Source organism: Trachemys scripta, chromosome 3 (assembly GCF_013100865.1).
Source record: "Trachemys scripta elegans isolate TJP31775 chromosome 3, CAS_Tse_1.0, whole genome shotgun sequence".
NCBI classification, from domain to species: domain Eukaryota; kingdom Metazoa; phylum Chordata; order Testudines; family Emydidae; genus Trachemys; species Trachemys scripta.
The window spans coordinates 159,284,631-159,302,142 of record NC_048300.1 but is presented as its reverse complement, the minus strand read 5'-3'; the positions used below and the strand labels follow the sequence as shown (position 1 = coordinate 159,302,142).

At 38.6% G+C, this 17,512-nt stretch overlaps 1 protein-coding gene across 1 annotated transcript in view; it reads left to right on the top strand.

The window, feature by feature from the left end:
- Positions 1-16,930, top strand: part of LRRC1 (leucine rich repeat containing 1) — a 99,435-nt gene extending 82,505 nt beyond the window's left edge. Inside the window, exons 11-14 of the mRNA XM_034766322.1 lie at positions 9,802-9,917; positions 10,771-10,943; positions 13,091-13,227; positions 15,702-16,930. Of these exons, the coding sequence (XP_034622213.1) occupies positions 9,802-9,917; positions 10,771-10,943; positions 13,091-13,227; positions 15,702-15,860 (585 nt within the window). The 3' untranslated portion in view covers positions 15,861-16,930. The remainder of the gene's footprint in view (positions 1-9,801; positions 9,918-10,770; positions 10,944-13,090; positions 13,228-15,701) is intronic.
- Positions 16,931-17,512: the final 582 nt, after the last annotated feature.

Here is a 17,512-nt window from a genome sequence, read left to right as displayed (position 1 = left end):
AGAAAAGAAATTATTTGGGGTGCTACAATTTTGGGATCTTTGTTTTATGAAAGTCTCTATAGGCTTGTGTCATTAAACAGCCAGACCTAAAGCAGTGATTGGTGTAATACTCAGCTTAGCGATACCCTAGTTTTATAGCTGTGATCACTGGGGCGTCTTGCTCATCTTAAGCAGTGTATGAAGCGAAACAAAGGTAGACTAGGATTAAATGTAATGGTGGTCTGAGAAGTTGGTCTAGTTCATCAGTAAAACCTGGAAAGGTTGGTATTTCTGGGTTAGGCAGGGAGTACAATAGGGAGAGCCAGTGTGATGTCACTAAAGCATGGGACAGAGAGTTAAGAGGCCTGGATTCTAATGCCATCTGTGCTAGTGATTCAGTGTGTTAATTCCCCACCCCCACCGCTATGTAATTTAACTCTGCCTTCTGCCTCAGTTTCCTTATCTGCAGATAAGTGGCCAAGCAAACCAAGATGCTATACTCAACTCTGCATGCATGTCCGTTTGTAATGTAACTTTGGAACACTGCATCTAATCAATTCCAAAAATGTCAGGGAATGTTCTAGCTATCAATGGGCAGAACCCTTTTGTTTGGTTGGTTTTTGTTTTTTGTTAATCTAATTTGCACCAAAAAATATCAGAAAAGCCTGATTCAGAGGAAAATCAGAGCGCTCAGATTGCCTGGCTGCAGGCAGAGCAATCTCTTTGCTGCCCCCTGCTGCTGCCTACCCATATCAGAGGTAACAGCTAAGCGTGCTGCAGGGGGAGATTGTAGTCTGAACTAGCAGAAATAAGAGCTTTACAGGGAGAGTTTATTGGGGGAAGAAGGGAGGGGAGGAGTAGGGACCAGGCAAGGGGAAGAACAACCTGGAGTGGGGGCCTGGGAAACAGCCAGGGTGGGACTGTGGTGGTGATGGAAGCAGAGACCTGGAGTGGATGGGGAAGTTGGGGCAGGGGGAGAAGTTGGGGGGGCAGGCAGGGATCCTGAGGTAGGTGGGGGAGGGGAAGTGAATTTGATGATGGAGGGTCAAATCAGGGACCCACAAGATGGGAGTAGTGGTGATGAGGGAAGCCGGAAACCTGGGGTGAGAGGGAAACTGAGCCACGTGGTTGTGGAGTCAGGAGAAACAGAGATGGTGTTTGGAAAAGGGGGGACCACAGACCCTGGATTGGGGTGAGACAATGCTATACCTGGCTAGGGGGAATGAGGGAGCCACACATAGACCTGGGCATAGTGGGAAATGCCATTGGGGAGGGCAAAATGCTCTGGAACACTAATGCTGCACAAAGCAAACGCACTTACGCATGATTTGCTAGCCCTTGAAACTTCAGGAAATGCAGTCTGTTACTTTCTGTTACAGATTGCTATTATAGCCTTTCACCTCAAAGTCAGTGGTTTGAATTCAGAGTTGGTAATGGTAGCAAATGGAAAATAAGTTACACTCTTGGATCCATGTGGTAGCTTCCGCATTTGCTTCACTTGCTTTCATAAATAATGTCTCAGAAACCACCACCTAACTGCTGTGAATTAGCATCTGTGGCTGTCTCAGTTCTTTGTGCTTAGACAGACCAACATGAATACCTTTTTGGATTCCGCTCCCCCCCAAAAAGACTTATGGAACACTAGTGTGGTCATGTGGAGAAGCTTGTTGTGCTGCTCATGCTATATGTGCTTGGGTAACAAACAATTCAGTTCCCTTAGTGTAACCATCTTAACCACAAACGCTAGCTTTAAGCAAAACCTAAGTGTTTTTTCTTATTTGTGGCACAAATTCATGATGTAAAAGTGTTCGTGTGTGTGCGGGGGGGTAAGAGGGAAATGTGAGGAGGGAATGAATGGAGATTCGTATGTTCTACAATTCTAAAAGAAAAAGAGTCTGAACCACCTACTAGGTGGTATGGCATATGCAGTATGCGGCCATGCAAACAACCCAGGCTCAGGAGTGGCTTCAGTGATACGGATAAAGTTGATTGCTACTCCAATGATGAATCTCATCATGGAGGAGATTCGCTTGGTCTTTTGCTGGAAGATTCAGCGTCCACTTCCCTGCTGAATAAAACAATGTTGTTACAAATATTGAAGACATTTTCATTCACTCATGTTGGTAAGAGGAGGGAAGTATCCTGCTTGTGACTATTTAGTAGAGAGATTGTACTGTATTCATTACCACTTTCTCATTTATTCTCATCTCAAGCTGATTTTGATACAGAAGTTAAGCAAGGAGGTCTGAATGTTCACTTCAAAAACTGCCATTGGTGACTTGTTCCCTCTGTGTATTGAACTCAAGATGGCTGTCGGGATGGCATTGGGAAGATGGTGGTCTCTGACCTCTAAATGTCAATAGTCAAGTGTGAGCTGCTAAACACACGTGTTCTTCCCCTTCCCTTCCCAGCCCTCTAGAATTTCTTCCTGAAGCAGAGAGAGAACTTATACCTGTGATGTCCGAAATTGTATTTGTTTTAATGAAATATATTGCTCTGACAGAACTATGAATTGTAGTTTTTTAAACTTTATTTTAGGCATGGGGTTTGGGTAAACTTGTCAAACAAGTATTTATGTACTTATATTTATACACACTTGTAAAACCAGTCTTTCCCTACTGTAGTAAGGTGACATTGACACCTTATTACATAATTATGGTATGGTTCAAGATTATTCTGAACCTTTAGCATAATAATTCCTTAGATGTTTTCTGGTTCAAAGGTTCTTCTGAACCTGATGGCAGTTCAGAATGAGAAAATGTTAATGATTGAACAGCTGCCAGATACTCAAGTCACTTGACAAGTCATGTATTCAGTATCTGTATTTTGAAGATGATTCTGCTGTCATTGAAGCTAGTGGCAAAACTCTGACTTGAGGAAGAGCTGAATGTGTTTAAACTTGTTCATTATCACAAATGGTTTATTCCTTTAAACTTGAAAGACCTGCCCGGTGACTTCCTCTAACCCTAAATTCCATCCTGCGGTTAGAACATGAGTGAAACTAGTGTGCTGAACCACCTGTTTAGGATACTTTAAAGTATCCTAAATTGTGTAATTATGTGCTCATTAATGAGCCTGCATCATCTGCAGAATCTGACACCGAGAACTACCTTGCATAATAAGTAGAGCTGGTCAAAAAAAATTTGTTGGAATGATTGTCTGTCTGACTGAAAATACCCATTTTGCAAAATCAATATTTTTCCTAGGAAAACTTCAGTTTTCCCTTGAGGGGAGAAATCAAAATGATAGTTTACCTGTTGCCCACTTTGAAGGCTCTTGTCAGTTTCTCTTTCTGCCTTCCCCAGCCATCCAGCTGCTGGAGAAGCTGAGCATTGGGCTCTCTGGCTCCTACAGCAGTGAGGGGAAGCGGGAGGCTGAGTGTGCTGGAATCTCAGGCAGCCAGTCTGGAAGGCTCATGTCCGTTTCACTGGGAAGCAGGAAAATCCTGTTCAGTCTCCCAAAATAGCGTGTTTTTTTTAAATCCCTTCCCTTGAAATTTTTATCCGTTTTGACTTTTCCACTCCAGTTTGGGATTAAAATTTGTTCCAAAAACATGATTTTTTTTTTTTTTTTTTTGTGGGAAGGGATTCCTATTTTCCAGACAACTACAATAATAACTAAACAAGTAAAACCTCTGGTGTGAATCTGTGGATTTGTTTGGGTAGCAGTTGTGTGTTTACTTTAAGGCCTTTAGTTTTACATCATTCAGTTTCAATAGTTTCTTTATTTCGTAAACTGGAATTGTAGGGTTTAATCCTTCAACCACAGCCACCCGGAATTCATGAGACTGGCAACAGGTAAACCGAATTTGGGGCAGCTGAGGCCAGGGCAGCACCATGTCAGAATTTGCAGTTGGAGTAAAGTCATGTAGAGGAAGCCCAGCTTTTCCTCTTGCACTGTTCTTCAGCCCACTACCCTTTCCCAGCCATGGCAGCACTAAAGGCCATGCTGCCCTTAGATGTCTGCCCCTGGTGTACTGTCTCTCAGGAGGAGAGTCTCAGCACGCAGCAGGTGATGATACCGTTGAGTCAGTATTAACAGAATTCCTGCATTATATCTTCAGTCTTGGGGCAGGGAAACCAACTGCTTCATATGTGTTCTCCCACCCTTGCCCTGTCCATTTCTTCCCACATGGATATCTTGAGGGGAGAGGGGGAAATAAAGTGTCAGAATGGAAGGATGGAGGGAAAGCTGCTTTGAAACACTTCTCTGCCATAGTTTTCTCCATCAATTTTTTCCTCACCACACTGTGCAGCAGGAATGTAGAGCTATTGAAGCAGATGAGCCTCTTTCATGTATTGAGGTTTTTCATAATCCACTGAGACCTTCAGTCACAGCTCTATTAATGTTAATCAGGCAACTTCTTGAACCTTAAATGTGTGCTCTTCTTGTTTATCAGAGGGACTCTTGTGCTTGGGCTGGGGTTCAAGACAAACCCTGACTTACTTCTGTGCGTTTAAGTCAAATTTCTGGTTGTGTCACTCTAAATAGATGTGTGTAAAAATTTGAAATGTTATGACTATCTAAATATAGCTGTGATCTTTTGTACTAAAATAATATTTTTGTGATGTTCAAAATGATTTTTTTTAAATGAGGATAAACAGTTTTTGAGAGTAATACAAATACATGGAACACATTAGGGGAAAAACATAACAGACAAGTAACCAATTCTCTATACTTAATATAATGAGTAATCAATAAAAGATGTGATAACATTAACAGTTAAATTATAGTTTTCTTACACTGATGAATTATTTTAAATCTTGAAGTACAATAAGATTGTCTCCATTTGGTTAGTGATTCAAGCAGCTACCAGATTTCCTTGGTTCCTTTAAAAGATTCTGTATATACTGCAGTACCACCTCAAAGAGTTTAGTCACTGAGGCTACATCGATTTATCGGGGATCAATATATCGCGTCTCGTTAAGACGAACGTGCTCCCCATCGACTCCGGAACTCCACTAGAGCGAGTGGCGGTAGTGAAGTCAACAGGGGAGCCGCGGCCGTCGATCCCGTGCCGTGAGGATCCAAGGTAAATCGATCTAAGATACTTCAACTTCAGCTATGCTATTCACGTAGCTGAAGGTGCGTATCTTAGATCGATTGCCCCCTCCCCCCCCCCAGCGTAGACCAGTCGTTAGAGGCAATACAGGTGAGCCTCATCTTACGCTGGGGTTACGTTCCGCTGTCAGCGCATAAAGCGAAAATCGCGTATAATCAAAATTACATTGAGTGTAATGGCGGGCAGAATCATCCGCACTACAGGGACAGTATTTAAATTCTTTTTCTTTTTCTTTTTTTTTTTTTTTTTTTTTTTGCCGACCGCGCAAAGCTGAATTCGCGTATGTTAAATGCGTGTAAGATGAGACTTGCCTGTACACTTCAAGCAAAGTGACAAAGGTAGTAAGAGTTATGTCATGTTAGTTCCATCTCTTTTTAAATTGTCCCAACTGATATGACTATAATTTACTCCTGCTGTATTGTTCATAAGAAAAGAAGTGAGCCTCCAGGATGGATATAAATGAGGAGAGGGTAATGGCTTTGCAGACCAGTTCAAGAAGGGCATTCCAAGTTGCAGGGGAGGAGTGGGGAGGAAAAGAAGCAGACAAATGGAGCCTTGAGGTTTGCAAAATTTGCAGAGGAGTAGCACAAAAAAGATTAAGTAAATGAATAAGGAAAAGTGAGTGATGCAGGGCCTTAAAGGATAAAATCAGAGTCCATGATGCAATAGGGAAGGGGAGAGCCACTGGAGACATGAAAAGTCAAGAGGAAGTGGTTTGGCTGTATATTGGTAGTGGGTGAAATGGTTGTCAAGTAAGCGAGAGGCTGCAAGAATCAAGACTGGAAATGATCAGGGCATGAGTGAGAGAACATTCTTGTGGAGGAAGACACAGCAAAACATGGACATATGTTGAGAATGAGATAAAAGTTGCAGATGATCCCCAAGTTGTGAGATGAAGGATGGTGGTTGACTGACTGGGAAAGGAGGAAGAGTGGGAGAATTTTGTGGGAAAAGATAGAGCTCTGCTTTAATCATGTTAAGCTTTTAATTAATGGTGAAATATCTGGTAGAAGATGTTGGAGAGAAATGGCAACGTGCAGTTGAGCAGACATGGAAAGATCAGTGGTGGGCTGAGATGAATTATCAGCATAGAGATGAGAGCTGAAACCATGGAAATAGAAAGAATCGCCCATGGCTAAGGTTTAAAGGTCATCCACAGTGGGATAAGGGAAGAGCAGTTACTGCTGGAAGACCAGTCAGATTTAGGAAAACCAAAAAAGCCAAGTGAAGAGTTTCCATGTTATCCAATGCAGTGTATTTTCTGTAACACTTGCATTTTAATATACATAATGAGCATGTGCATTATTTGTATGTAATTTTTTCTAAATTCTAAACACTTAATTTTCTTATTATCAGATGTAGGCTGCAGAACTATCAATCTCAAGGCTCTGGAATCTTATTTTAAACATATGTAATTCAACCTTATAAATTGCCATCTTTCCATCTGGGTTGATTTTATTTGTTTTTTGTCTTTAATTTTTTTTTTAAACATGGCTGTTATGCAAGTCTGTTGACCTAGAAACTTGTTTTTATAGTACTAATATATATTTTCTTATGTTGTGTATAGGATATACTTTAAAATTGGTTATGTATCAGCATTTTCCATGGTGTATAGTTTAGTAAAGACAGGTTTTTTTTTTGTTTTTTTTTTTAAAAAGTCCTCGCTTTAAGCGGCCCCAACAGAGCACTGAAGTGTGCACTTTCCTCAGATGAGTAGTCCCATTAAAATCAATGAAGTCCATATTTAAAGTTAAGTATGTGCTTAAACGCTTTGTGGAATGAGGGCCAAACTGTTGTATATTTAGCATATATGTAATGGTTTGAATGTGTTTGAAATTGTACATAATCGATGTTGCCAAACCAACAAAGGCATGGCCTGAGTCCCTGGCTCTTTGTCAATTAATGACAGGCAGCCAAGTAAAGTACAGTGTTCTGGTATTGCATTACTTCATAGTGGGCACAGTGACATATTTTTCTTTCAATATGCTATTTAGTACATGCAGTCTACTTCCACGGCTTTTGTGTTTTGGTCCTGGAGTCTTCCTACAATGCCGGGTGGATGCATGCTTTTCTTGACATAATAGCAAATACTTATCTTCCAAATGACCCATTTATCCTGTCATACAGTCTTCTCCTAACGTTAATTGCTCAATATACGCTGTCTCCCCCACGGAAGAACATAGTTTCATAAACAGCTTCCAGTATTTTGTCTGTGTAATTTTTTCTTTTGAAATACAAATGGTCTGGACTTGAGTTAAATCATAACTCTTATTAGACTATGTTCTGATGAATAGCTCATGATAAAGTAATTGAAGGCAGCAGCAACCACATGTGAATTTTGGCAGTCTTTAGGGGAGATGGGATTTATGTTTTGTCTCCATTTTTAGCATAGTGCAGTCCATCCAGTACAGATGATGAAGAATAAATCAAATGAATGTCTCTTGTGTTTTCTTAATTGTTAGCTGCTTGGAAAATTGAGTCAGGTAAATTTGTAACCTTTTAAATATTACTCAGTCCACAGTTGCTCTATTACCTCTCATTTAACTGCTTTAAATGCATGATGACTCAAACCAGCTGGCTCCGCTGCACATTTTTCATTGTCAAAGTATAGACATTTCCAGCTTACTGGGGTATCCCAACAGAGCTGCATGGCTTTTTCTGTTTGTCTGGCAAAATTGTTCAGATCCTCATGCTCCCAAGATTGAATTACTCAAACTTCATTCATAGAAAAACAAACACTTTGTGTATGGTGAGTCCTCACTTGCCAGCTCATCTAACATTCACTAACTGTAGCTGTTGTCCTCACAGCTCCTCATATTAGACGCACCAATTAGACACTGAATAGATTTGTTTTTTTTTCTAGATGGCACCTCATATGCTGTGAATTTGTCAAGACAACTTAATTAAGAATTTGAGTGAGTGGTCACTTGATGCTGCCAAGAGGTGGTGAAATAAAGTAATTAGCAGACAAATTGTAATTTTAGAACTTTTGCCTATGTTTTCAATGCCAATTTCTAGTATAATTAAATACTGCATTCTTCCATGAAAATATATGTAAAGGTAGATGAAGGCAGAGGATGTTTGTTTTGTTTGTTTTGGATAGATTTTTTTAATCCAATATGTTAAACCCTTTTGTTTATCAAGAAGAAAGGGAATAGTGGGTTAAATGCATATTATCAAAACATATTATTTTGGATGGGAAAACTTAACACACAACTAAATTTGAGATGGCTCTTTATTATTGTCTAGCTTTGGCCAAGGTAGAACTTGCTCTAGTAGCTAATTGGTACTAACACAAAATCTTTGATTGCGGATCCTCAAATTACTTAAGAGCTTTGAATGTTGTTTGTAATGAAAGAACCGTATTGTTTACAAAGGAGCCTACTCTTTTAGCAAGAGAATGGGGTTGTTGGTGGTGCTGACTACAGAATACACTTCATATTGAAGAGAAAGGGGAGGCATCCTGGATAATATAAATTATATGTTGTTAGCTTGAGAGAGAGAACAATAATTAAATAATAAAATATTATTAAACTACTTAAAGTGTGTGTGTGTGTGTGTAGAAGAAGTCTTACTTTTTAGACTAGGATCCACATCAATTGCTTTTGCTTTTACTAATGCAGTCAGGTTTTAAATCAACTTGATCTGAAAGTTTCAAAAGGCTTCTGATATTTTGGTCGAATACATGGATTAAGGGGAAAGAAATCTATTTTAAAGTAAGAGGGATTTTTGTTCATTTTTTAAAAGGATGCGAAATTAGCAATACTGGTTTGTGAACATATATAAGATTAGCAACCCTGAGGTAAGTAAGGTTCTCATCTGAAGGAAAACAGCCAGTCAGTTGCATGAAGAAGCTTTCTACTGGGTGAATTCAATAACCTCAGTACTCTTGTTATCAGTAGTTGCCATCCAGAGCAAAGGTCACTGAAGCTGGATTTTACCAATTTAATGCTATTTTTAACTATGCATTTTATGTGAAAATGTATTTTGCATCAAAGTCAGGGTGTAGAAACTTGTGTCTGTGATGAACAGAGAATACATTACCCATGTGGAATGCTGTGGATGAGATTAGCTTAGTTGGCAGTGTGGAGGGAGGCAGATGATCACATCTGGAAAAAGGCTGGAGGCAGAGGATATTAGAGTAGATTGGGCAGCTTGTATGGGAAAGAGGGGTTGAGTTTTGGAAACGTCTGATAAAACAATGGTGCCCCATGTTTGAGCTATACCAAAGACATTTGTAAGATGTTACTTTGTCTCACACTGTTGCTAGTTGCTGACTCTAGTGACCGCAATCTCAACAAATGTTAAGAGCTGACTGGTTTATTTAACATTTTATATTGCCCAGAGCTCTGTTGTGCTTGATGAGGTACAAAAACAATCCAAGAATGTTAACATTGAAATATAAGGTCAGAAAAGGTTGAGGGGTAAAAACTAACACTTGTTGGGAGAAGCAGATAGGTGACCTGTGCAGCTAATTGGTCGTGAGGTTGAAGGCAGGAACAGGTGAGGATGAACCTTGACCTTTTTGGTTCTGAATAATGAAATGTATAGTTTTACAAGCTTATTGTTCATGAAAGTACTAAAAGAGACTGGCTAGAGATCTCTTCTTATCTCATTAATATTGTCTCATTAAATTGCAGTCTGTGACTTGAAGCCATTATAATTTGAATGTGCTGTGACATCTTGTGTGATCTGTGCGACATGCCTTTCTTACAATACAGTTCTGCAACAAAAATAGTTTTCCTCTCTTTTTAATATAGATTGGGGGGTGCTGCAGTCTTAATGTCTTTTCTATGCGTGACAACAGATTATCTCGAATTCCCTCTGAGATTTCACAAGCCACTGAACTGCATGTCCTGGATGTAGCTGGAAACAGGTGAGAGATTTTTATAGTGTCCTGTTGCTGTAATGGTTTTGCTTCATACTCAGTCAAGACATGTAGATTAGATGTCTTAGAATGAAGCAACAAAAAAAGCTTGCACTCCAATTTCACTAGTCCCAATACTTTGAAATTGGCAATATGTTCTTGCCCTCTGGCCAAATGTAGTTCCAAACCCTGCCAATACTGAGCACACGTATGTGTGTCAAAGCTACCTTTGTGACAAATACACATAAAAATACAGGATTTCAATCATGACTTTCAGGTTTTCTTCAGCCAGAAACAGAAAAGTCTCCTAACTTTTTCACTTCATGTACTTCTGACTTTAAATTAAAACAAAGAGATCTTGGCTTCATGTGAAGTCTGGTGAATTGATGCATTAATGCCAGCTGATCCTTCTGAATGGGGAGTTTGACAATCAAGTTAATCATATAAATGTTACTTTTTTATCTGCATAAAAGCTTGGCTTACTGATCTCATGTCATGCAGTGGTGTTTTGGTGGTTCATTTATTTGTTATTTTTATTGTTGCACAAATAAAGGCCCAAAGTAGAGCCCCATTGTGGTCATCAGCACCACACGCGCGCACACACGCACACACGCACACACACACGACATTCCCTGCTCCACATTACATCTAAGCATAATGAGAAACCGCTAAGTAGAACAGACCGGGGTACAAGGTATAAAATGAGATGGTTAGCCAGTTCGTTGAGTCATCTCTCTTTTTACTTGAAATCAAATCATATGCACGTGTGCAACTGGTTCACCGCCTAGTTGGGCAGGTTGATTTATTAAGTCTCTTAGAAACTGGCCTGAAATTTCAGACTTTCCATTTCTTTTTAAATTAGGCTGATACATCTTCCTCTGTCGCTGACTTCCTTAAAGCTGAAGGCTTTGTGGTTGTCTGATAACCAGTCCCAACCTTTGCTGATGTTCCAGACTGACACAGATCCTGAAACAGGAGAGAAAATTTTAACATGTGTGTTACTTCCTCAAATGCCTTCTGAGCCCAGTTGCCAAGGTATGGTATACTTTGAAAAACATTTCCACATACAGCAGAACTGTCATCTTAAAAATCTACTGTCTCGTATCTTTGTCCCACAGCATTGTGCAAAAAGCTTTAGTTTATCATTTTTGTTTAAAAAAAAAAATCAGTTAATCATTGGTAACAAATAACATTTTAGTTGTTCACCATTAAAGAGCTTCTCTTCTGCCTTTCACTATTCACTGTCTCAAAAGATTTTAACTCTAGTGGGTAAGTTGGTAAGTAAATTGACTTACCTCCCCTCTACATCAGTTATATAAGCATTAATTTATTTAATTAAAATACAAAGTAAGCAAGCATAATAATCTTGTTACCCCTAAAATCCATGAGAGCTCAGTAGTGGAGCCCATGTGTACAAAGTGGATATCTGTTTTTCAAACTTGTGTATGTGGCTATGGAACAGAGTTGGAAGGCTGAAGGTTGAAAAGCTCTGAGTCTTGACTCGAAAGATCAGGGTGAGTTAATAGCAGATGTTGTTGTGTGTGTAAAAAAAAAAAAAAAAAAAAGGGGGGGGGGGGGGGGGGCATTATCATCCCTAGAATATCACCTTCCTATCAAAAAAGGGGCAACAGGCTTTCTCTCAAATGTAAATAATGAGCAGTAACTTTGTATTGCAGTTTTAAAATAATAGGTGAGGGATTGGTGGGGTCAGTTAAATTACGAACTCTCTTTCGCTTTGTTCCCTCATGTGTAGCTAGTTCCTTAAGGGCTCAGTTGAGTCTTTAGAGTCCTTTGCATTGGTTGCTGGGTTGCCACTTTTGTGATAACCCAATATCTGAAGGTTCAGATATGCCCACAAAGGTACCAGCTGTTTATTGGTACTCAGATACTGTGGTGATTGGGGACACACGAGAAGCTCAGTGTTGTCAGTTCTCACCATTTTATTGTGATTCTCTATATTTGATATCTGTCTTAAAGGCCAATGCCAAGAGTCAGGTGGACTTCATGAGACTCTATTTAATTTAAAAACAAAAACAAAAAAACCTCAACCCTTTAGTGCCCATAGTTGCAGAGACAAAGATTGAACATGTGAATTCTAAAATGTCAAAAACCAGAAGGCAAATAAAGCACCAAGATCTTATTTGTTTGGCTTAAAAATCATGATTTTTAAAAAATCTCATGTTATGATTTTTGAGAGCCTGGCTGATTTTTGAAAACTTGGGGGTGGCAAGAGTGGAACCTAGATAGGCTGATCAGAGAAGGGGGGTCACTGATAGGAAACTGGGTGGCAGCCAAGACCACAGTCCTTACATCAACAAAATAAGTGTAGTAGGTCCAGCTTCTCGGCTTACCAGCCGCTGTCTCATCCACTTGTTTAACATGACATCATGTCAGCCAGTGACAGACAGTTGATAAATGCTGTTGCCTATTGATTAGCTACAAACCTTTTGGCTCATTTCTTAGTCAACCAGATTGTTAATCCAAAACTGTAGAGTGTATGTGTTTGGTTAAAGCTATATATTCCTTTGTGATGAAGGCAGTTCTTCCATTAACAAGCAATCTTTCTCTTCTGTCAAAAATAAAATTGCTTGCCTAAGTGAGTGGTCAGTAGAATTTTTGCATGGGATAAGTAGGTAATAATTAGGGCTTCTAATTTTCAGTTTTAGCTGATAACACCCCCAGTACAAAAAAAATGAAATTGGTGTTTATTCAATAAACACTGGAAAAATGCCAGAAGTGGTTACTTAAGGGCTTGTCTACATGGAATACTAATGCAGACAAGGGTGTGATGTCTAAAATTCACTAACATGTTGCACATTAATTGGCCTGTATCGAGGTGGTAGTGTGCACTAAAGGTTCCCTAGTGCATTTTAGTGTTGTGCTGTTTGAAACAGTGCGAAGTTAAAGTGCATAACATTTACCAAGTAACATTTACCAGGTAACATTACCAAGAGATTACTCCTTACAGTAGGATACATTGTAACAAGAAATGTAATTAGTAATGTATATTATATACAAAGAGCCCCCAAACCCACCCAATTTTTGGACATCTACATAAAAATTAAAAATTACTAAAAACAAACCCTGCAAAATGAAATTAATTAAACCCCAGTGTCCTCGTAATATATGTTAACATGTTCTTTCCTGAGAAGGTTCAGCTTTGTTTGTTTCCATTATAACAGATAACCTGCCCCGATGCGGTGCGTTTGAGAGCTTGGTAAATGAAATGTCAGATGAAACCTGGAATGAGCGTGCAGTAAACAGAATCAGTTCAATCCGCTTTTTAGAAGATGAAAAAGATGAAGAGGATAACGAAATGGTACGTTTCTCAAACATACGCTATTACACATGTAGTAACTAAAATGCAAAAGAGTAAAAAGTGTTTGAACTGTCTACATCTTACCTTAAACATTCCAAGTTTTAAACAGTAGTAGCGGATTTTCTGTGTTTATAGCAGAGCTGTTAAATATTGGTTTTATAGTGGTTTAAAAAGGCTTTTTAAATTTGGTACTGTTTATCTGCTTAAATCAAATACAACTTTCAGTTCTGCTAAAACAAGACTCTCTTACTGTGGAAAATTTTAGTCTGTTTTTTCTTTATTTCTTTAGGATGGTTCCTTCCAGTTTTCCAAAAGCAGGATAGGAGTAGGGTCTTCTTCTGCTCTGTGGAAGGTGTAAGCCTTGGACCCTATGTCCTTTAGGCAGTAACTTTAAGTTATTACACTCTGACATGGGTCCACATTGAGTTTTCTACCCCCCCCCCCATCATGTTTGTCTTTCCCCCACTTTCATTACCCCTCCTTCATCTCATGACCATATGTATTGATACCAACATAGTGTCCATAATCAGATGGCATGTGGCACATTGGTGCATGCTGTTTCCCACCCAAATGAAGAAGGGCTTTTGGGAGCATCTGTCACTGTACTTATGAGACCTCCATTAAATGGTCATTTCATACTCCCTGGAAATCAAAAATTTGAGGTGGTCTTTGAAATAAAGCCTTCTTCTGTAATGGCTTTGCTTCACTAACAGCAGCTACATGTAAATATTGAGACTTTTAGAGCCAAATTTTCCGCAGACCTCTCAATGTCCCCCAAAACTTGCTGATTGTACCAATTTTGCATGCAGATTTTCAGAGGCATGCTGAAGTCTTAGCCTTCAGCTTAAGTTGAAGTGAGCCTCGAAACACAAATCTTAAAAAAATCTCCAAACATGGGGATTTTCAGATCTGTACTCTAACTCAAGAACATCTTAGATATAACACTCCAGATGTGCTAGTACTATGGCTTTATTCTGAAGAGTGACTTTGAAACAGACAGTATTTTTTGCATATCCGATATGCTCATTTTACAAGTATACAGATGTGTTTTTCCTTACTACCAGCCCTGTACACTGAACTAGGGATCTGACAAGCTAGGGTCCATCCTTCTCAGAACCTGGAGTAAAGGGTTTAGCAGATCAGATTAGTCCTTCTGACATCTGTGCCAACTGTGATTGCCTCCTATTGGTTTCCACAGGTGTAGCTGATGGAAATTTAGTAAGCAACTTTTGGGAATGCACAAGGGGGAATATAATCTAGTTTACCTTCTTCAGTTGTGTCATTTGTAGAGGGCTAACTGGAGTAAAAAGTAGTAAAACTAAATTTGGTCATTGAAGGCAGCATGTGACTGGGGCAGCACACAGCAGAACTGCATTTTGAATAAGGTGTCACTTTTCATAATTGAACCACATAAAGTTGTGAAATAAGAATCTTTAAACTCTTAAAACTTCCACCTCTTATTATTGATCCACTTGTAATGAACTGGGAATAGCAAGTACTTTGAAACAATATTAAAAATTCAAGTGCAGGACATTACTTGGGGATTTAGAGACTGCCCTGAAGCAGTCCACTTTTGATATTGGGGGAAAAAAATAATTTTGTGCTCTAGTCAAGTGTTTTATTCAGCTAGTCATTAATTTCCAATGTATGCCCCTTATAGTTCACTAGTGCTACTGTAATAATGTAAATAGTACACAAAACACTTCCTTTAAAAATTACATATATATGCACCTGCACACACATTCATGCTGTTATATTTAGTGCGGTATAGATTTTTTTAAAAAGAAAATTAAAAGCTAATTCACTGGTTATCCAAATTATGGAAGTAAGTTATCTTTCTATTTAGCTTTTGTCAACTTTCCTTGCACATATGCCAACATAAGGCATATCCTTCTCTAGCAGCTAGTACAGAATTACCGAAAATAAACTATTGGAATGTTCCCTCTCTTTCCCTCCAAGTTCCTAGTGTCTATTTGGCAAAACATAATCTAATCCATGTCTTGGTGATGGAAGGAGAGTAGAACATCACACAAACATTTACTTGGCAATATAGAGAGACACCACAGAGAGGTGCTGTGGGATTTTTCAAAAGCATCTGTTTGGTTTGGTTAATGGAATTAATTCCTAAATCACTTAGGCAGTTTTGAAAATCCCATATAGTTCTTTCATGGACACACCCCCCCCCCCCCCCCCCCCCACACACAATTGGGAACTGTTTTTCAACTTCTGTTGATGTAGATTTTCAAATTAACAGGTCATGTTAGGGAAATTCTGTGCCCAGAGTCTGTTCTCCCCCCCACCCTCAAAAGAAGACCTCTTTCACTGACTACATCAACAAGCAGCTATGAAATTAACATTATGATTTTTTAAAATCATGTTATAGCTAATATTTGGTATTAAATGCTAAAACCTTGAAAGTGTGTGTGTTTCAAAAAGACAAAAGCAAAACCGTTTACTCCACTGTTTGTTTTTAGAGAACACTTCTAAGGCGAGCCACTCCACATCCTGGAGAGTTAAAGAACATGAAAAAGACAGTGGAGAATTTACGGAATGATATGAATGCTGCTAAAGGACTGGATTCAAACAAAAACGAGGTCAATAATGCCATTGACAGAGTGACCACTTCTGTGTAGAGTTTCATCTCCAGGTTTTACCTCCTGTGTCTTCCCCTGCTGTTGAAATGTTCCTGTCGTCTTCTGGGATGTCATTCAGCCCCCTTTGTTTTTAACCAGAACCTGATTCATCATCTCCTTGTATGTGGAAGGTGCTGATCACTGGAAGAAAGTGCCTTATCTCAGCCAGGCATTGAACCAATACTCTCCAAATCAATATTGTACTTTTAATAGTTTAGTTTGTTTTTAATAAATAGAGTACACTACTGTATAGGTAGTGCCATATTTTTGTCTTACATGTGGGGAAATATGATTTTTCCTAAGTGCTGGGGTATCTTCTTCCCAGTTGCTAGATATGCTGGTGAGAAATATAGTTTTATGTGGAAAATGGATACATTTTTACTCTTTGGCAGCTCAGATGGTGTAAATTTTAAAATTTTGTATAGGAGTTTCATAACAAAATGGTGTATTTCATTTTTAAAAAGAAATTTATCTTAATCGGTACATATTTTAGTATTTGTGGAAGAGAACGTGAGTTTCATGGACAGTTGTATTCATTTGTTGTTTGTACTGCCCACTTGTGCCTTAATGTGTGTTATATGTCAGACTAGTCTTAAAAGAAAACAGAATCCTTGGGCAGAGCAAGATTAAAACAATGGTGCCTGTTTGGAAGTGTTCATTTCAAGCAGTAATTAACTTTTGGGGTATTTTACAAAAAAGGAAAACTGATGTTTATATCACAGGATTCAAATTTGTGAAGCACAACTGTTTATTTTATTGTATGCTGAGTTGAGATTAATGATCAGACTGCTACTGTTTATTACACAATGCACTCACACTTTAACTTAATCATAAGGAAACCTCTTGTTTTGGATGCAATGATGGATTGCAGTCAATAGAAACTCATGCTCCCATTTTTAAAGTTGAATGTGCCATTTGTAAAATAAACAGAACAAAATGCACACTAGACTTTCAGAAGCATAGTATGGAACTAGTTTTATGTATGACACAAGAAGAGTGATATTCTTTTAAAGTGCTTTGCAGGTTTTATATCTATATATAAAACCCCAATAAAATAAAAATATGAAAGCTTCAGTAGCTTTTTATTGTATCATTAAAATTGCTATGATAAATATTAGAATTGACTTTATCTGTACATTTTATTTGTGCTACATCTTAAATTAGTGAACACTGGCTTTATTAAGTTAAGTAAACTCTGTTAAACTGAATGTAATACTGTGGAAAAGTACCAGTTTTAACATACTTTGGAGAAAGTAGTCTCTCAAATGCAGTGCAAGTACAACACGAACAGGTGCATTGTAAGGTTTCTCACATTGTCACTGTTAATGTTCCTGGACTGTGGCATACAGATGAGACCAATTGTCTCCATATATATTAAATTCTTGGAATTTCTGCTGAGACTTGAAACAATGTTGTCAGTTTTGATTGTATCTATATTGTGTGTCTGTGTCCACTAGGAACTGGGCCAAGACTGCTAACTTATTCCATGTAGACAACTGAATAGCCTTTAGGTTCAGAACAAAGGTTTAATATACCTAATGGGTTCAGGTGCAAGTCGATAACTGAAATGAACAGACTCAAATTGGATCAAAATAAATGTGTTACTTCAAGTAAGTCCCTCAGCACATAATCATTTGGAACTAAATCTTCTT